The following is a 22,038-nucleotide window of genomic DNA, read 5'->3' on the forward strand; positions in this document are numbered from 1 at the left end:
CACGACACAAGCTATCTGATGCAATGGACAGCTGACAGCAGGGTCAGTGGTGTGCTTGGGGCACAGGTTAATGCGACACTGCGGTGCTTGAGTGCTACGAGCCTAGTTGTGCACAGTAGGTCCGTTTGGTGGTCAGGTGTCTACACTGTTTATCAGCTGCTACTGTTCGAGTGCACAACGGACACCTGAGATCTTTGCAAAAGTGTGAAGAACTGCAGGCCTTATTGCAATACATGCATTGATTCAGACTGACAGTCGTTGCTTTGAAGAATTACTATGAGCTACATTGTTGTTAGGTGGTGTATGCTGTGTATGTCCTTAACACAATAAATATGCACTTTCGAGTGTTGGTTCCCTACCTAAATATAATCTATTGTGGAACCACTGTCACCTGTTTCATTGTGACCCAAAAGGATTGGGGACCCCACGTAGAGAGGACAAGAGCAGTTCCGTCCCACTTCCCTCAGACACTCCCGACGGCACCCATGTCTGTGGTGAGCACTCACCTTCCAGAACAACATACTGGGTGATGCTAGGGTAGATAGAAGAAAGGAAAACAGAATGGGCAAGTGCTAGAGGGACTCACGCACTAAGGGTTCTGTACAAACTCCCCATCGTGGGAATCGAGATTCCCAGTGATTTTTGCCTGTTATCGAGACTCTGTAACTTTACTGGCAAGATACTGGTCCCAGGAATATCAAGATCGGTTCTAAAATTCTACGTTATTTCCTCAGCCCAGCCCAAACAAAGAAGAACAAGCAAGCAGAGGATTCATGTTAGTGATGTTAACATCAGTAACAATAAATTTACCTTATGCCATTGCTATGATCCTTGAGCTCATCTGATGTTGATGTACTCTCGGAGTTAGGAGACTCAACATACAGAGACAGCAGTCAGATATACACACGTCAGAAGATTTGTAAATTTTGACACCTCCAGTGGCCCGATGCAAGTGATGTGCTGCTTTTAACATTTTTAGTAATATAATTGCCTCATGTATGCGAGGATAGTGGCGTTCTATACATGCCATGTGCACTTCACTTTTCGGTTATTGCTGTATACCTGTATAAAGCGCATAGGATCGAAAATGTAATCGTGAAAACAAATAATGTTACAGTTAATGGCAGACACAACGTCTTTAAGAAAAATACTGCATTGGAATTACTCAGCGCAAATCGCAAAAGAGAAAGTCCAAAGAACGTGCATCATTATGTCTCTGTAAAAAAACCAATCATCGGCATGTAGGGAGAGAAGATTTAATAACATATTTCCGTTTACGTACTAAATCATGAATACAACATACATTTTATGTTTGGATGCAGTAATGTTCGTATGTTATACTTTCAACAGGTCATGAATACAATGTACGTCAAAATCGAAAACGACATTTTTATGTGATATAATTACAAGTTAACAAGTTTCAGATTTTTTGCTTTACTTGTACCGGAAAACTTAGTTGTTGCCAAATCTCACGATTCCAAGTCAATGGAGAGCACCCTATAGGTTTCGATGAGTGAGTTTTCGATTATCAAAACACGAGACATAAACGGCCGTATCTGTTGACTGGAGTGAGTTATAAGCTTACAGTTTTTACGCCGCCAAGGGTCCATATACCTTTGTATGTAATATAATTTGAACATGATAGTCATAACTGATCCAGAGAAAAAGATTCCCAACAGATGGACAGACAAATAGACAGACTGATAAAAAATAATACTAAAAGTATTTTCTAGAGTTATATAGTTACCAATTACGGATTTTAAGATTTTTTCCTTTATTTGCACTGTGAAATCTGGCTTCTTCCAAAATGTCATGATTCTAAATCAACAGGGAGCACCTTATAGATTTTTGTGAGTGATTTTTCAAGTATGAAAATATGTAATTAAATGGCCATATCTTTACTGCATTGACTCAGAAACCTACAATTTGTACAACGCCAAAGGAGCATAGACCTTAATATGTGACATAAATGCGAACTTCGTACCCGAAAATGGTCCAGAAAAAATGATCTTAACACTCAGGCAGTCAATACATTCCTTAAAATCTGCAATATTCGAGACGTGTTCAGATACAGACGACATTGTGTTACATGACGAGCAACAAACGCAAATTTTTGGCAAAAGCGATCAGCCAGACAACAGACAAACGCTACAAAATTTTGAGTCAAACTGACATTTCGTGTGTGCACAATTAACTCAGATAATGTTTCAGATATGGAGCGGCTGATGTCTATCGTTGCGTTTGTAGAAGGTCATAATATGTGTTCAGGTTTCTCACAGCGTTGGTAACGAGTAGGATTTTGACGGATTTGTCAACAGTCTGGCTATTCTATTTTCGAAAATCGTTCAAAAGTTTGAATAGAATCTCGTCAGAGTTCCAGCTACGCCATGTGGCTTTACACGTAGGAACTCGACGCTGCTGGCAGCTCTAGAACATTTCAGTTGGATACATCGTCACGGGAGTATACACTCATACATTCAGACGTCTGTAATGTCAACTACCAAGAAATATCTGCACCTCCCTTATCGGATGTCACAGTTTGAGAAATGTATTTATTTAATAAAACCCCACTAGGCATCTGCTGTGCATTAATGTTTGTATGCCTGCACAAAACTGAATGTACTACACTCATGCGCTGGCAGTAATTTCAGTGTCATGTAATAGTGCTACATGTAACTGTATATTAGACAGGCTGCTGCTTGTGGATGTTATGAAAGTAATTTGAACTATTTTCTGTGTGTCTCAGGGTAACCACGCAAGTGATCAGCAACTCCACGGTTGGATTAAGGACATGAAACGTGTGAAAGACATGCTGCACACGAAATTAACCGGATGGGTACAGGACTTGCAATTAGCCAGCAAACAGGCGGAGCACTACGAGGTGGAAGAAGACAAGGACGAGCCAGGGGACTTGATAATCAGGTATAAACCAGTGTACACTCAAATGTCTGTCGTACTCACTATGGTTTATTGGAGTTTATCTCACTTTTATCCATGGAAGTACTCATTAAAGTTATAGAAAACACAGGGATCATTTAATTCAAAATGGAGTAAAGAACTAGCATTAATAGACAGTAGTGAAGGACTTGGTTACAGAAACTTCGTGATTTACAAATATTTGGACTCCGTTTAGCCTTCGATTTTTTGATTCGCATTGTGTCTTAAAATATGCCACATATTACGTAACAGACCAGCGGAGAAAACTGACACAAAAAACGATGTTACTGCATTTACTAGAGAAAGTATTGATGGTTACAGATACTTCCGAAGTTTTCATAATTTGTGGAAACAATGATGTGGAACCTGACACGAAAAGTGAGCGTGTCCTCGTCTTATTCGGGACAAAAAAAAAAAAAAAAAAAAACACTCCGGGAGAAATTACGGTAATACCATGCAGTAGCGACTCTAGTCCAGATACTGGCATCCAGTCGGTGAGGAAAAGAGGCCACTAGTCATGTTCATCTCAACAGATGGAGGAAAAATCCAAGCAGCGATGAGGGAAGGAAGCGAATAGCCATCGTTCTTGTATTTTGTCCTGTGGTTGGTGTGTTTAAATCAGTCCGTAGCATAGAGCGTAAATAGTGGAGGTTGCGAGCGGGAGGAAAGCGGAATAGTCTCTCGAGTGTTTTACATATGGGGCCGTGGAATGGAGTAGTGTAGGAGATATGTTGGCACTATGGAGGGTGAGCAGGTGCCTTCCTATGTGTGAATGGGCAAGCTCCCAGCAGGCACCCCAGGTCTTGTGGCGGTGTTGTTGGACTCTTTTAGGTGGTTTATTGTGGGGTAGATATGGAGGTGGAGAATTAGACTCAGTCGTGATTGCTATCAATTACATGAAAGACTTCTGCAGTTATATCTGAAGAGGTCGGTAGGGGAGTCACTTTGGGATGAGTGTGTCTGGGAAATGGACTAGGTCTTCTGAAACGAAGGTGATCAACCGACATCCACAATTAAGTTCATCATGAGAATTGATGTGGGTAAACAGCTGTGGAGAGGCAGTCGTTAGTGTGAGGAGCGAAATTATGTGCTATAGGATGATGACAGAGACAGGCAGTAGGACAGATCACGGCCAGGGCGGTAAAATACACACTCAGGATATAGTATTATGCAGGATAATTGAACATGATTTGTAGCCAACTGGAGCTGTTTTTGAGGAACGGTATTGTTACTCCACAATGTTTATTGTGTGGGGATTTTTGGTTTGCTACTCCACATCTGTCATCAGAACTGTGAGTGGGTTACCGGTTCACTGTGTACGGAGACATGCAGATAGTGTGACGGGATAAAACTATCGACATTGGGTCAGGCAGTGGGAATGAAGGTAACAGTGGTTGGGAAGGTGAACTGAAAATCGGAGATGGGTAGATTTCAAGACAGGGGTGCACTACACAAAGGAAGCAGCTGATCGGATAGCAGAGTACTTGTGGAGTGCACGTGGGGGGTTTCAGGCTAGCCAGTAGTTTGAGGTACTATCATGAACACTGGCCAGTTGGTACACATTTAGGGAAATCAGATAGCTTTCAGAGTAAAGTCAGTTCGACTCTGAAACTTTTATCAGTCAACTGTCGAAGTATTTGTAACGTAGTTCCCAAATATGCTCTCCTCCATGAACGTTCTCAACCTCAAATTATTCTTGAATTGAGAGCTGGCTAAGACCCAAAGTAAAAAAACTCTGAGATATTTAGCGAGTCCTGGAATGTTTATCGGAAAGACATATTCGACGCCGTAGGAGGGGAAGCGTTCATTGCAGTTGACAAAAAATATTCTCTTTACTGAGGTTGAATTTGAGTGCAATAGTGAAGTTACGTGGTCGCACATAACAGGACTAGGTGAAACCATATCAGTTGTTGGATGTTTTTACCACGCACCCGACTACGCTGGGACAGATTTTGAGCCATTCAAAGAATCAGCATTGCATAAATATCCAGATCACGCGACACTAGCTGGCGGTGACCTTAACCTACCGAGTATAGACTGGGACGTCTATATATTCACTGCAGGTCGTGCAGACAGACAGTCTTGTGAAGGACTTTTGAACACGTTTTCCGAAAACTTTGTTGAGCAGCTAGTTCGTCAGCCAGCACAAACAGGCAGGACTTTATCGATGGCGTCAGCATAGAGATGGGGATTAGTGATCATGATGTCATCATAGCGACTATGGTTACGAAAGTCAGTAAATCAGTCGAGAACGCTAGGAGAGTTGATATGCAGTTGTCAGCGTCTCACTTAGACAATAAAATACAATCATTTAATTCCAGAATTATGGCCATAGAGGAATTATGGCTAAAGTTTAAAGAGACTGTAAATCGTGATCCGGAAAAGTATGCGCCTACTAAGTGGATCAAGGGGGAAAAGACTCATCGTGCTTTAATAACAAAATTCGGAAAATGTTGAGGAACGAAATGCTGTTACATTCTCGGTTCAAAAGAGAACGCGCAAATGAGGACAGCAAGATTTGTAGAGATTCGTGCGTCTGTGAAAAGATCTGTGCGCGAAGCATACAACAGCTACCACCGGAGAACCGGAAAAAGTTTTGGTCCTCTGCAAAATCGTTAAGCGGATATAACGCTTCCATTACAGCCACACGTTGACCAGTCTGCTTTGGCGCTAGAATATTCCAAAAGGAAGGCCGAAGTTAAAAATTCCTCGTTTAAGAAATCGTTCACGCAGGAGAATGGTACAAACGTGCCGTCTTTTGATCATCGCATAGTAATGAGTACCGCAGGCGTAGAGAAACAGCTGAAACAGCTGAAAATAAATAAGTGGCAATGCCTAGGTGGAATGCCAGTTTGGTTTTACAAAGAGTAGTGTGCGGCACTGGCCCCTTACTTAGCTTGCATTTACCGCGAATCTTGCGATCAGCGCTAAGAACCAAGCGAATGGAAAAAAGTGCAAGTAAAGAAAGGTAAAAGAACGGACCCAGAAAATTGCAGACTAATATCCCTAACACCTGTTTCCTGCAGAATCCTTGAACATATTCTCAGTTCGAACATAATCAACTTTCTTTAGACTAAGGAGCTTATGTGCACAAATCAACACGGTTTTGGTAAGCATCGCTTCTGTGAAACTCACCTTTTCCTTTTCTCGCATGATGCACTGAGAGCTATGGATGAAGGGCAACAGGCAGATTCCATATTTCTAGATTTCTCGAAAGCATTTGACACGGTGTCCCATTGTGGGATGCTAACGCAAGAACGAGCATATGGAATAAGTTCAGGGACTGCAGGTTGACACAAGATGACGTCGACAAAATTTCTAGTTGGTGTGATGAATGGCAGGTGGCTCTTGCTGTAGAAGAAAGCGGATGAGTAGCAAAAACGAACTCGTAATATCCGGATACGGCATTCCAAGTATCCTGCTTACGACAGTCACTTCGTTGAAATATCTGGGCGTAATGTTGAGAAGCGAGATGAAATGGAATAAGCATGGGAGGATTCTGGTAGGGAAAGGGAACGGTCGACTTCGGTTTATTGGGAGAGTTTTGTGAAAGTGTGGTTCGTGTGTGAGGGAGACCCCGTTTTGGACGCCAGAGCGACTTCTTGTTCAGCATTGCTCGAGTGTTTGGGATCTGCACCAGGTCCGATTGAAAGAAGGCATCGAAACAATTCAGGGGGAGCAGGTAGATTTCTTACCGGAGTTTCGATCAGTATGCAAGTGTTACGTATATGCTTCGGGAGCTCTGGAGGGAATTGCTGCAGTGAAGAAGACACTAAAAAGAAAATGGCTCTGAGCACTATGGGACTTAACATCTTAGGTCATCAGTCCCCTAGAACTTAGAACTACTTAAACCTAACGAACCTAAGTTTTGTGGCGGTGTTCGTAGCGACAAACACTTGGCTGTAGAAATGGCTTACGAAGTCACCGCCACACTTTTAATAGCGGGCCGACCGGTCCGCTGGAACAGTGAACAGAAAGATGAAAACCCAAACACTCATATTAAATAAAGGTCGGTACTTATCTTTTATTAATGAAGATACAGTAACACAGTAGTGAACTCGGTGTCTACAGAAATCTGTCTAGTTCGAGTCGGAGCGGCTAGGTCAGCGTCGGCTGACGACAAACAACAACTCTGCTGCGATGAACACACAACTGACTAGCAAGTACACAATTCGGTGGCGAGTATACAACTGAGCGGCGAATACAGAACTGTCCTAGCGCTCGCGACTCCAGCGATTAAGAAGCCAAAAGCCAGCGGTGGCGCGCGCAGACTTGCGGCGATTTCCTGTATCGCTGGCGCTGCTTATACGGACGGCGTCCGGACTTTGATGCTGCCAACCTTTTGGCAGCGGGCTCGGGTGGCATTACTGGCTAGGACATAACACTCCTCCCCCCGAAATCGCCGCACCGTCGTTGAATAATGACGTGGCGAGCGTCGACGGCGGGGGAGGGGTTTGGTCGCAGGCGTAGCAGAAGAGACCGGGGCGGAGACTGTTGTCGGTGGCAGTCCCCGGTCCGCACCCCAGCATTGGCTGCGCGGGGCCTCGGGAAACACCGAATGAAAACCGAGGTCAGGGTGCACGCCTGTGACCACGAGCGCAGCTTCTGGTACTGGACGCGACGGGGCGTCGGGACCCACGAAGAGAGGCAGCGTCTCCTGACGCTGCGTCGACGGCTGCTGAGTGGGCGCCGGACAAGGCGCTGCGGTGTCAGACTCCTTGGGGGTGCCCAAGGAAAGCGGCTGCAGGACAGGCTGCACAGCCACCGCTTGGGAAGGCGGCCCGGCTGAGGGGTCGAGGTCCATCAGCTCCGAAGGCGGTGGCGACTGAAGAGGGACCGCAGGCGCCGGAGCGACCACCTGGGGCGCTCCCGGATGAAGCTGCGCGGGAGGCATCAACGGGACGGGCTGTCGGCGTGGTAGCGGCGACGGCTGCTGCTGCTGCTGCTGCCCTGGGGGCGGCAGCGAAGCCGGAAGGCGCGGCTGAAACCCGCCGCGGACCAAATCTGTGGACAAAGAACGAGCGGCAGAATCCGGGCGGCCAGCGCGGCGCAACTGGTTCTGATGCCTCCTGTGCACCCCAGTAGCACCTTGAACAGTATAAAAACCGCGACCCTGGACACTTATCACGGTACCACGTTCCCAACGACGGCGACCGTGATAAACTCTGAAAAAAACGGCGTCGTCGCGCTGAAAACGCGTGCGATGCTCAGAAGCGGCGGGTCGATCCGGGGAGTGCAACAACCGTAGTAGGGTGCGATGACGACGGCCGTGGAGAAGCTCCGCAGGCGAAGGGCCGTCGCGTGGCGTGGTCCGGTACGACGACAGGAACGTGATGAGGGCCTGCTGACGAGAGTGCGTAGCACGAAGGCGGTCCATATGATCCTTGAATGTGCGTACAAAACGTTCCGCTGCACCATTCGATTGAGGGTGGAACGGCGGAGTAAGAACATGGCGAATGCCATTGGCAGAACAAAAACGTTCAAATTCAGCAGAGGTAAATTGTGGACCATTGTCAGACACTAAAACTTCTGGAAGACCCTCAATACAAAAAATTGAAGTCAACGCCTGTATAGTTTGTGCAGACGTTGTAGACTGCATGGGCACAACAAACGGAAAATTACTAAATGCATCTATCACGATGAGCCAACGAGAATTCCAATATGGACCAGCGAAATCAATATGTACTCGCTGCCAGGGACCGGCAGGGCGTGCCCACTCAAAATAGCGTTGAGGCGGAGCAGCTTGGTGTTCGGCACACGTCGAACAATCTGTAGACATCTGCGTAATCTGCTTATCAATGCCGATCCATGTACAATGACGGCGGGCAAGCTGCTTGGTGCGGACCACTCCCCAATGACCTTGATGCAACAAGTCGAGGACCTTGGATTGGAGCACTTGGGGAACCACTACACGAAGCTGGTCATTCTCGGTGCGTAACAGCAAAACTCCGTGCGAAACAGACAACAGATGACGTTGCGGATAATAGCGACGAACCACAGGATCCGATATGTCCTTTGCCTTGGACGGTCAACCACCTTGAACAAAACGTATTAGTAAACTCAGATGAGGATCCGTAGCTGTCTCACGTGCCACCTGACGATAATCAATCGGAAAATCCCGGAGGGATTGATGCTCATCGGCGTCAATCTGAAGGCAAGAGTCTTCAGAGGAATCGAAGACATCATCCGCAGCAATCGGCAATCTAGAAAGCGCGTCAGCGTTTGCATGCTGAGCTGTAGGGCGATACAGTATCTCATACTGGTATTGTGATAACAAAAGAGCCCAACGTTGTAGTCTCTGAGCTATCCGCTGAGGAACTGGTTTAGACGGATGAAACAGTGACGTCAGGGGCTTGTGATCTGTTACTAAATAGAATGGTCTACCATAGAGGTAGTGATGGAATTTTGTGACACCGAACACAATAGCCAACGCTTCCTTGTCCAATTGGCTATAATTACACTGAGCTTTGTTTAGCAATTTAGATGCGAACGCAATAGGACGTTCGGTGTTACCGACTCGGTGAGACAACACAGCACCGAGGCCGAAAGAAGAGGCATCACAAGCTAACACCAGAGGCTTGTTAGGGTCGTAATGGACCAGACAACGATCATTCAATAAAGCCTCTTTAAGCTGCTGAAAGGCTGATTGGCAATCAGCTGACCACACAAACGGAACATTCTTACGGCGGAGACGATGCAACGGTGCAGCAATCTGTGATGCATTAGGTATAAACCTAATATAATACGTCAATTTGCCAAGAACTGCTTGCAATTCAGGCAGATTGCGAGGGGCGGGCAAATCACGAATAGCTGCTAAATGTGACTGGGAGGGATGAATGCCTTGAGCATTAATAACATGTCCCAGATACTCCAGCTCCGTAAGGAAAAAGGAACATTTATCGATGTTGCAACGTAGGCCTGCCTGAGACAACACTTTAAACAAACACTCCAAATTACGGAAATGTTCAGCAGGCGTCCGACCGGACACAACAATATCGTCTAAATAGTTGCACACGATGGCACATTAGCCAGAAGTTGTGACAAAAAACGCTGAAAAACAGCTGGAGCTGACGCACAACCAAAAGGCAAACGCAGAAAACGGAACAACCCCAACGACGTGTTTATGACAAAATACTGTTGCGATTGCTCGTCGAGGGGCAATTGCAAATAAGCTTCACGGAGATCAATTTTGGAAAAGAAACGAGCTTCCTCTAACTTATCCATCAGCTCGTCCGGTCTAGGCAAAGGAAAAGAATCAATGACAGTCTGAGGATTAACTGTCGACTTAAAATCAGCACACAAACGTAACTTGCCAGACGGTTTCTTTATAATAACTAAGGGAGAAGCCCACTGGCTCGCTGAAACGGGTTGAATAACACCGTTGTTTTGCCAAGGACGAAGTTCATCTTCTACAGGTGCCCGGAGGGCGTGAGGCACTGGACGAGCACGACAAAATCGAGGCTGAGCATTATCTTTTAACGTAATATGAGCGGCAAAGTTCGCAGCACAACCTAGTTCGTCTTTAAATATGCCATTGTATCGTTTACACAAATCGGTTATGCTGTCTTGAGGAACAACAACAGAATTAATTTGCAACACATTGTCTTGGATAGACAGGCCAAACAAGTCAAAACAGTCTAATCCGAAAATGTTTACACTGTCCGTAGCGCGGAGCACTGTGAATGAAACTGTTTTTGTATTGCCACGGAATGTGGCTGGCACGCTACATACACCTAACACAGGAATTCGTTCTCCACTATAAGTAGCCAAAGAATGTTTTGCCGCGGAAAGTTTAGGGCGGCCGATAGCCGCATACGTAGCACTATTGATGAGAGTCACAGACGCACCAGTGTCTAATTGAAAATTGAAGGTCTTATCCTGGATGCGTAGCTTCACAAATAGTTTATTACACTGTCTCTGGATCGGTGCAGTGGAGGCGGAAGACACAAAATCAGCGCGTTTAGCGCGTGTCCGCTGCTTACGACAACTCGTGGGTTGGGCGGGTGGAACAACAACTCCCGCTGCACTTGCAGTCTGTACATCACTTTTTACAGCGTTTGAATTACGCTTGGGTCGCATAGCAGAGGGCTGGGTGGGTGGCTTATTGCGAACAAGTTTATTACCCACACGAACCGTGGAAGAGTCTTTAAACGCGACCTTCTGGGCGGGCTGGCTTTGAAGAACATGAATATCCATGGGCTGGGCAGCACTAGAATTGTTCTTGCGTTTACGCAAACAAACAGTCTGGATGTGTCCTTTCCTTTGACAAAAGTGACAAACCGCGTTTCTTAACGGGCAACGTTCACGAGGATGAGCAAGAACACACTTAGGGCAAGATTTAACTCTATCATTTTGCACACGCGGCTGACGAATGTGTTTAACATGCCGCGGCCGGCTAGTGTTTACAGTCTGACTCTGCGGTGGGGCCGCGGGCGTGACATAACTTGTTTAGCACAGGCAATTTGAGAAATACTTGGCTGATCTAACTCACACTCAGCATAGTCAAAAGTATCTTGGGCTTCAATGATGTTCATCACAGTCTCTAATGACGGGTCAGGCAACTTTAAGATAGCAGCACGAATACGAGAATCTGCAATGTTTTGAGTAATAGCGTCTCGTAACATGACATCACTGGAGGAAGCTCCACACACACAATTAAATCGGCACTGACGGGTGAGGCCCCGTAAATCTGTTAACCACTGTTTATTAGATTGATGTGGCAGTTTCTTTAATCTGAAGAACTTGAATCTGGCTGCTGCCACATGAACTCGCGACTCGAAATACTCAGCAAGCTTGTTAACAACAACGTCATAGTCTAAAGCTTCTGGCTGGGATTCCGGGAACAACTTACAAAGTAGTCGATAGATTTCCACGCCTGCAGTGGAAATTAAATAAAGCTGCCGCTCAGTACCTGTGATTTTGTAGACTGACATGTGCGCTGCAACTGCGCGAAATATTCTCGCCATTCTTCTCGGGATTCATCAAAAGCCCGGAACGGTGGTGCTGCCTGTGCTTGTTCCTTTTGTGTTGGAGGATTAGCCGCTTGTTTGGCGATTGCTTCCACCAGACTTTGTATTTGCTGACTCTGTAACAAGATCAACTGTTGTAATTCGGCAGACATAGTGAACACAAATTAAACCAGCCCCCAAAATTTTATCTCGACAATTAGTATAACAAGAACAAGTTGAACCAGCCCTGCACACGAGTTCGGAAGTCCTCGTCGCCAGTTTTGTGGCGGTGTTCGTAGCGACAAACACTTGGCTGTAGAAATGGCTTACGAAGTCACCGCCACACTTTTAATAGCGGGCCGACCGGTCCGCTGGAACAGTGAACAGAAAGATGAAAACCCAAACACTCATATTAAATAAAGGTCGGTACTTATCTTTTATTAATGAAGATACAGTAACACAGTAGTGAACTCGGTGTCTACAGAAATCTGTCTACTTCGAGTCGGAGCGGCTAGGTCAGCGTCGGCTGACGACAAACAACAACTCTGCTGCGATGAACACACAACTGACTAGCAAGTACACAATTCGGTGGCGTGTATACAACTGAGCGGCGAATACAGAACTGTCCTAGCGCTCGCGACTCCAGCGCTTAAGAAGCCAAAAGCCAGCGGTGGCGCGCGCAGACTTGCGGCGATTTCCTGTATCGCTGGCGCTGCTTATACGGACGGCGTCCGGACTTTGATGCTGCCAACCTTTTGGCAGCGGGCTCGGGTGGCATTACTGGCTAGGACATAACACTAAGGACATGACACACATTCATGCCCGAGGCAGGATTCGAACCTGCGACCATAGCGGTCCCACGGTTCCGGACTGCAGCGCCTAGAACCGTACGGCCACCGCGGCCAGCGAAGACACTCATTTCGAAGAAAACAACTGAGGAAGTGCAGAGAACCGGCACTTGAACCCGGCTGCAGAACGATCCTAATGACGCCAGCATACATTTCTGGTAGGGACCACGAAGACAAGATACGAGGAATTACGGCTCCTAAGGAGGCATATAGACAGGCGTCTGTCCCTCGCTCTGCCAGCGAGCGGAACAGGAAAGGAAACGACTAGTTGTGGGACAGGGTACCCTCCGCCACGCACCGGACGGTAGCTTGCGGATTATGTATGTAGATGTAGATACAAAGCACGATAGTTGAGAGGAATTATTGGTTTCATGTTCGTAAATTTAGTGAAAACACTTTTGGCTTGGTTTCATTTGGAATCGTGATGTTTTATCTATTCTATTTCATTTGTTTGGTCTTATGACTGCATGCATGAGGGTTGTGGTGTAATAGGTGGCCCCAGTTGTGTGTAGATAAGGACATTGACAGGAGTTTATGACGGCGGTGACGAAGCTACGGTGGTGGTGGATGTGATTGGAACTTCCTGCACCGGCAGTGTTGGGGGCGATGGGGCGGGCCGCGGATGGGGGCTGGCGACGGTGTTGGCGACAGAGCCAGCGACGCTGCTGGAGAGGGAGTCGACTGTGGCGCAGGTGGCGGCGACCGTGGTGGAGCATTTGACGCAGGCAATGGCGAAGGAGCTGCCAGACTACGGCCCTCTGTGAGTGGTGAAGCAATGAAGACGACGACGAAGGGTGGGAGGTGATCGGCGAAGAACCACTGGGAGAGTCCAGGTGAGAGCTGAGGTGCTGGCGAAGTATAGTGGGGCCTGTCAGTAAAGCGGAGGATATACTTCGTACTGGAAATTTTGGGAGGACATTTTGAGGTTAACATGAGTAAAGCGAGTCAGAGAATATACTCCAGCCGAGAATGTGCTCATCGCGAGTAAAAGGGTGAGGGATGTTGCTCAAAACAAAGAACGTTCTCCGATTTCGTGTGAACAAAACTAGAGGAGCTTCTCACAACCGGAAAATATTGAAACGATCTCTTTAGCATTCTTCGGGCTGAGTAAGTTCTGCTAAGTTTTACCTACATTTTGGCAATGATGGCAGAATTCATATTTTTTGGGAGGCAAAAAAAGAAATATATAGCCCAACGAAGTGCTGAATTGAGGAGCTGTAGAAATTTATATCGCTTTGACAATAAGAACATCATCTGCGGACGACCTCTCAAAAGAAGTGAAAATTGAAACATTTTTAGTGCTATTTAGTAGACCCAAGTTTTCAGACTGACGTACGAGAACATTTAGCTGTAGGCCTACACCAAACAACCGTGTCGCTGACTTTTACAGACGTTCATCATCATGCCTTCTCACAGCATAAGTCTTATGTAGTGTGATGTTAGAAATAAGTAGGGTTACCAGAAAAATTAATAACTGGTTTATTGCAAACCTAGCTACCTGTTACTCGTAACGAACGCATGGTGGGGCGCTTACGTGCTTGCCAAGCGCGCAGACAGTTGTGGGCCGTATTTAACCAAACTTATCTCGTGTTAGAGAACTCTGACAGAGTTCCGGCTTGGAGTAGATAAAAAGTCATATAATCTTAAGATTTCGTCCGCATAATGTTCGCCCAACTTCTATAACTGAAAAGTTTTCCGCATGTTGTAAATTCGGTAACATCTCAAGAAAATGCATTTTCGTAAGCTGTACGTAATTGTCTTAATAATTTGTTGCCGCACATAAAATAAACAAAATGAAACGTAGTGCAACTCTGCCTGAACACACTGATGCCGGTTCCAGACATGTCGCCCGTTTGAGCGAGCTGAATGACACGTGACACTGCGCGTGCTTTCTGTGCCGGACACGGCAGACCACACACACCGAGAACTCAGCAGGGAGCAGAAGTAGTGAGAAAAAGGAACACTCTCGTCAGAGATTATGGCTTCGAATGTTTTGCTCGTAAGAGCTTTCCCAGAGAATGTCCTTTTGCTCGGAGAATCTTCTCCAGAGAACGTCGTCTTGTTTATTCATACGACCCAGCGTGTTTACCTTCTGTTGGATGTCTGTACAAAGTCGAAAACCGGAGATGCAAGAGGGGAGGGGGTCACAGACCTCCAGCGGCAGTGGTGGAACTTCGGTACCGCCCTCGTAGTTCATGCAGCGCACAATTTCGTGTCTCTTCTGTAGTTCACGTATAGCCATTTACAGTCGGTCATTTCTAAATTCCGCCAATCCACTTCATTACTGGACTCGCATGATACCTTCAGTAATGGCTCCAGCACTACAGGTCAAAGCCGCCTATAGCACAATGACCCTGCCTCTGCACCCTAATTGACGACGATTGCCTTCCGTGGCAGCGGTCTGCCCCGCTTGTCGACACTCCAGCTCCATGTGGCGAGTATGTATTGCGTCCTCTGTTGATTTGCCACTTTGTGTTGCAACGCACTTGCTCCTAAACTGAATATGGCAGTCAGTTTTGTATCATTATAGCTGTGTACTACATTCGCAACTGTCCAGAAGTTTCGAGATTTTCTTTAGAGCTTGTTTCAGTGGATATTGTTTGTTCAGCTCCTTGCTGCATTTAAATCCGTTCTTTCGTTGCCTTATGGAATGAACGGCTCCATTACGTTAAAAACAGCCCTTTCCCGAAATTCTTCCCGAACCAAATTTCCGTATAATGTTTATTCAGATCATAGTCAGTGTGCACGTACATCCTGCATCTGGGGCGTAGAAATGATGATTTTCATCACGGCACGGATTCTGAGTCCCAGCTTGTCAGTGGAGTAGGTGTGGTACTGTACCTCCAAGCAGAACAGCGTGCTGGTGTACGTCACGTGGAAATGATTTGCGAGCCTTAGCACCATGGCACCACATGTCTTATGGTAGGGACAGCTTTCCGGTCAAACTGGGGACCCAGACATGACACGGAACTCATTATGATGCAGCTTCATGTTTTAATTGACAACGTCGTTTTCAAGTAACAGTGATAACCAAGGACCATACTACAAGGAGTAGAGGGAGTACGGATTGTTCTGCATTGTATCTGGCAGTATGGAAACTTTCCATCATCAATGGGCTATAGGGAATGCAGTCGTAGATTAATCAGGAAAAAATTGTCTCATACCAGATTCTGAGGGCTCCATTCTCATGATAAGATGTACCTGACACAGATGCATCGAATCGATGTACGGAACACTGACCTTAGGACAAAGTTTTACGGCCAACAATTTCTGTATGATAATTTCCACTGCCAAACGAGAGACCCGCACCAACCACTCACGAAACGAGACCGAGCGAATGCTTCAGAGCCAAGTAAACAAACATTTGTATGCAGTAGTCAAGCGTCATTTTGTCAAGTTTTTCGTCAGCAGACATGTACTTCTGCACGTCAAGCATACAAGTGTGAGATGGTGGGCTGCGCACTGCCGGATGTAAGCGGAAACATTATAAAAATGCCACAACAGATAAGGGTATAATGAGTAAAGCAAAACACGTATTGAGAAATAAAAACTCCTGTTTGATATTTGCAAAGACGGATTTGAAATAGTTTAAGTCATCGTATCACGCTGTCCTTAGAAGTTGGATTAGGTGAAAGGGACTGAATAAGGGGACCTGCTTGACGGTACACTCACGTTTGTCCACTGAACTCATCTTCCTGTGTCATACAGTCTTTACGGAAAATTATCGCAGATGTCACATCACCTAATGCAGATAGGAAACTCCCTGGCAGGTCAGAGCCGTGCGTCGGATCCCCGACGTTTCAAGTGACTGCACTCCCTACTGCAGAGTGAGGATTCGCCCAGGAAGCAACTCCCGAGGCCTCTGGTCACTGCAGTGCCCATCCTTCCGGGAGCGCTGGTCCCCCCAGCCGTGCAGGGGAGCTTCTGTGACGGCTGGAAGGCAGCGGCTGAGCTACTGGCGGAAGTAAGGCTGCGACGGCGGCTCTCGGTTCCTGCCTGCCCAGCTCGATGTGTATTTTTTTAAGGACGTCATATTCGCCATTGACTTTAGAAATTGTTTTACAATTGCAGTTTCGGCCTTTTGAGCCATTTTCAAGTGGTAATGAGGACGATTTTGCTTCAGCTAATGACAGACATGTCTAAATGTCAGCGTCTAAAATCATCTATAACAAATTCGAACAAGTCATTCATATCCTTAACATAAATATCACATGTTCACTCTCTTGCAATGCATACGAAATTCTTCTTTAAAGAAAAGAGGTATTCTGCGGTAAGCGCTGCAGCTCTGCTGTTTGATTAGTCTGAAACCAGTTAAAACGATATAGCAGCACAGAACGGAGTGGATGATCTGCAAGAAATAGTTACAATCGGTACCTCACTCAAGTGCTCCGAAATCTAAGGATGAAATCTCAATGCGCTAAAATGCTAAAAAGACCAAGGATTTGCGATTGTTTGCTGTGTTACTATGCATCCTTTAAAGAATGAAAAAGTTCCAGGTTCGTGTCCCAGTGTGGCACACAGTACTCATCTGCCAGGAAGTTTCTAATCCACTGGTGAGTGGAAATCCGTTCTGGATACTTTTAGCCGCGCGGGATTAGCTGAGCGGTCTCAGGCGCTGCAGTCATGGTGTGCGCGGCTGGTCCCGGCGGAGGTGCGAGCCTTCCCTCGGGCATGTGTGTGTGTGTGTGTGTGTGTGTGTGTGTGTGTGTGTGTGTGTGTGTGTCCTTAGGATAATGTAGATTAAGTAGTGTGTAAGCTTAGGGACTGATGACCTTAGCAGTTAAGTCCCGTAAGATTTCACACACATTTTTGGATACTTGTACGTTCTTGCATAAACTATACATGCTAGGTTGTCAACTTTTAACCTGGCAGCTTGTGTGCTACAGGCGGCCGCTGTTGAGTGAACGCCTGCTGCGCTATCAGCCGTGGAACCTCTCCTTTCACGACGACTTCAGTGCGCTGTGCAAGGAGCGGCAGCCAGAGGCGTCGCAAATGTTCAGCCTCGCTGACGAACTGTACGCCTTCCATCGTGTCTACTGGTCCACTGCAGCTGAGTACATCGATTCATCCCACAAAGATCATTTCAAGATTGTAGGTAAGTTTAATACTGGGACCCGGCCACTTCACGGTTATGCGCTGACAACTGTTCAGTTGTTCGAGGAATGAGATTCAAATACCCTTCTGAATATGTAGTTTTAGCTCTTACGTGATTTTGCATGCCACGCAAGATAATCTCTGGTGCTCTTTCCAAAGTCAGTGTTTAGATTCCTCGACAACTCTCCGTCTGGATCTATGACAAGCTAACTACTTCATTCCGATGTATTATTGACTTCTTCGTTATGGAAGGACTAAAAAAAGACTACGTACACAAAATTTTGGAGCGTTTAGAGAAGATTAAAAAAAACAAAGTTTATGTGACACAAAGGTCATAGGTGTACCTCCACCTGCTCGTGGCCCGTGAAGGTTTCGGCGCCAGCGATGTACAGAGGCTGTGTGATGTTTTAGAGACGTCACTCAAGTGCCAGCTGGCTGCTAAGGGTTGTGCAACACACTCGAAACAAGTAGGTGTCTCACAAATAATGTTTGCATCCTCAGCCTAACAGGCGACCACCTCACCTGGGGAGTCTGCCAGTGTCTGGTACACTGAACAACTCGTCTCCCTCCCGTAGGAGGCACGCAACACCTCTGAAACAGTGCCCATCCCACAGCACTTTGAACTCCGTCTCTGAACGCCAGTGCACTTAAGACCTTCATACATGTGCGACACGTGCCTCACATAAAAAGAGTGTTCCTTCTTATGTTCTATAAACGCTCTAAACTTCTGTACACGTAGTTTTTTTTTCAGACCCAGTCTAAGGCTTGTTTTAAAAATGGCGAATGGTTTCTGCAACTTAACGGCTACAGACAAGCTAATGTTTTGTCAGTACTGTAACTTGTGTAGTGTTCTACATTTCTCATCTATGATCTTGGCATGATACTGTTCGTATTTACTAATTTTCTTTGACGAATAATATTTCGATTTGTAACTGAACAGTTAATTGTACGAAATACACAGTTAATATTAAACTTAGAAATGTTGATACTATGAACTGTAGTAGGACTGAAGAAACACAGCTATCGCACCTGTCTGCTAAACAACTCTATTTGTTCGAATCACTATATTTTTTAAATTTATTATTTTATTCTCGTTGCTGGACTTTATCTCTTACTCGATCATCTATCTATCGTGCACCAGAGATGAAACGAGTTGCAGGGTTTTCATTGGTAGTAAGCTGACTAATTAAGAAACTAAGGTGGTCGAAAAGGGTTACAACAGATAAGGAAGTAAGTTATCACAAAAATATCCGTATAGTAGAACCAGGAACTGTAATACTGAGAAGAAAGGCCTTTCCAAAATTTCGGCTGTCGCCGATAATTTACTGCAGACACTCACAAGAATAATACTGGCACATAAAAGGAAATACGCATTGTTAGCAAGTTACTAAACAAGCAGACTCTTACCCCATGTGTTGCTAGACTGAGCTGCACTCTGCAGCATGTCTATAATCATGACTGAAACTGTTATGGACACCGAGAACAAACGTGTGAGCTGTAGTTGATGTTTCAATTCCTCACAAGTGGCGACAAGATATTAAAGAATGAGCAGCGACAAGACCTTACAGCGTTGTGGACCACTAGCTGTTTGTCTGGAAGCTAACTTTAAGCCTGACATTGAAGATATCTTCAGGGGAAAGTTGTCATGATAATCCAGACAGATCGGAGAGGACGTGGCAGTTAGGTCGAGATGGTGGTGGGGGGGGGGGGAGGGGGAGGGAAAGAAGAAAGTCGTGCGAATCTCTTCTGAGCACGTGGCGATGTTCTAAATGGTTTGCACCATTCAGCAGGCTGCTACAACGGCCCTGTCTGAAAGAGTTGCCCTCGCCACTATTAAAACCGTGGCGCTTCTCTGCCGGCTTCCTTACGCATCACTGTCCAGCAGAACTAGATGCTTGTCCACAACAGACCAACGTATCAAGAACTGAGCCCTGATCTGTTGTTGCTGCCATTGTGTAAAATCACCTAAATCGCAAATCCAAGACTACAGATGTCACAAATACTTCCAGTGTGACGACTATCTGACCCAGTATCGCAGAACCACCTGACCTATCCCAGTCACAAACGAAACCACCCATCAGTAGGACGAAAAACCAGTCCAAGTTGCAAATTTTTATTTTTTATTCATTCGATGATTTGTTTCGGACCGAGACCCATTTTCAAATCACCATAACATAGTCGAAAATGGCATTTCCGAAGATGTCAAAAACGTGCAATGAACATTTACAGTGCATAGAGATAACTCACAGAATGAACAAAAACTTGGAACGGTTTTTCGTTCACTGCTTACCAGAAGTTGCTGACCCAAACTACTGCAGCATACTGGAAGTTCGTAAAACCTCCCATGTTAACTGTGCCCAAATGTACAATCCTTGTACAACTGCATCATCTACACAGCCTCAACTCGAATGATCTAATAAATATAAAGTAAACGCATTATTCACGACACTAAACTTACATTCCGCATCCCAACAACTACATGCATTGCATCCTCACCATCAAAGATATTGAGTTCAGATCCACAGTGTTCTACACCATCAGTCGAGCTCACCGTCATCATCTCAACAGTTTTTTGTGTCGCATCCCTAACATGAAAGACATCCAGTTTTGCGACAACATTCACTCTCTTTCTACTCTCGTCCAACAGATGACGATAACACCAACAGTCACCTTCCACTTTTAACATCCAAGTCACCTGTTCCAAAAAGCAGTCCAACTTTATCTTCAGCCACACCAAAACATCAGCTTAAAACCTATACCTAACCTTGTTTCGCCACATAAAACATCAAGACAAAGCAGCAGCATAGCATTCCATCCATATGTCTGTTCCCTCAGCTCCAACGAGATCTTCATCACTCACATGTTATCTCAGTGCTACAACTATACTTTAATGAAAATTGTTACAGTTTCGTAACACAGTCCCAGTCACTATACACTCTACAAAGCACAGATAATTGCTACAACATACAATCAGATGGTACTGCCAATGGGTGCTTGTGAGATATCCTGATACCAGCACATCATTCTGCAGATCAGAAACCCTGGGATTGGTGATACACATGAACAAAAACACTGCCACATTTTCCATGAACTGAACAATCTATTGAAAAAGGATTCATTGTCCTCTCATCTATAACAACCACACGTTACCAATCAACCTCAACAAGCCAGACTCAGTGTTCATATCTTTAAGATATACTCACTGTATCTAATGACTGCTCGACAATTCGGGACATACAATGTCACACAAATACGACCACCATATCTCTTGGTCCCAGTTTAAAATACCTGTCTATAACGCCACAAAACGAATTAAATATAGCATTTACAACACAAGACTATAAAGCCACACATTTTGTGAGCGTGTGGGTTGGTGCTATTCTGTCATTCTGCGCAACAGATTAATCTGAGATGTACCCTTTACCCTTTGGCCCCTGCAAGATGCAATTTCCACCCCCACACTACTACAGAAGTCAGACGGACACTCCTAACGTTCTAAAGAGAAATGCCTGAAAAACTTTCAGCAATAAATACCTTCTGGAGTCGTCTGCTGTAAGGAAATGACACAAAAATTCACAAAATGTCTTACGTAACTAGTGGGATACTTGGGTACTGGAGTAGTGCTAGTTAATGTAAGAAAAACATGAAAGTAACGAAAATTATTATTTATTTTGCAAAAATTCTGAGAAATCACAAAAGCACTTTTAGTTATGAATTCAACACGTTATTTGTGGGTTCTTTTCAGAATGTGAAGTTACCTCTTAAGGATAGGATTCACTAATGAAATTTCTATACAAAGTTTAAGATTGTTATTGACTTGGTAGAATGGCTGAGAGCCGCACCTACTCAACTTGAATAATTATCGGTTAGAATGTTGCTAGGTACAGTCGAGGCTGTCACGTGTGATATGCAGTGAAGGGTACTGTTGTGGAGGAAATGTGGGGGTCGCAAGAGCTGTGGCTGTGATGCCTGCTGTCTGCGCCGCTCGCTGCCGACAAATAAGATAACTCTCGTTCTATCTGGATTGACCTTCGCCAATCAAACTCTCCCTACGCCTTGATGAAGTCATGGACTCCTATTCGCCCCTAGTCTATTGGCGTGGTACACCGGTCAGATAACCAGTCCACCGCGATGCCACTCAAAAATTCGCTCGCAGGCGTTTAACTATTACTCAGTCCGTTCACACCACACAATAAGCGTGGCGGCCATCA

The 22,038-nt window shown here is 45.5% G+C and overlaps 1 protein-coding gene across 1 annotated transcript in view; it reads left to right on the forward strand.

The window, feature by feature from the left end:
• LOC126443336 (uncharacterized) overlaps positions 1 to 22,038 on the forward strand; it is a 109,259-nt gene that overhangs the window by 78,663 nt on the left and 8,558 nt on the right. Inside the window, exons 8-9 of the mRNA XM_050090929.1 lie at positions 2,747 to 2,922; positions 17,620 to 17,828. Coding sequence (XP_049946886.1) covers positions 2,747 to 2,922; positions 17,620 to 17,828 — 385 coding nt within the window. The remainder of the gene's footprint in view (positions 1 to 2,746; positions 2,923 to 17,619; positions 17,829 to 22,038) is intronic.

This window comes from Schistocerca serialis, unplaced genomic scaffold, assembly GCF_023864345.2.
Source record: "Schistocerca serialis cubense isolate TAMUIC-IGC-003099 unplaced genomic scaffold, iqSchSeri2.2 HiC_scaffold_1458, whole genome shotgun sequence".
NCBI classification, from domain to species: domain Eukaryota; kingdom Metazoa; phylum Arthropoda; class Insecta; order Orthoptera; family Acrididae; genus Schistocerca; species Schistocerca serialis.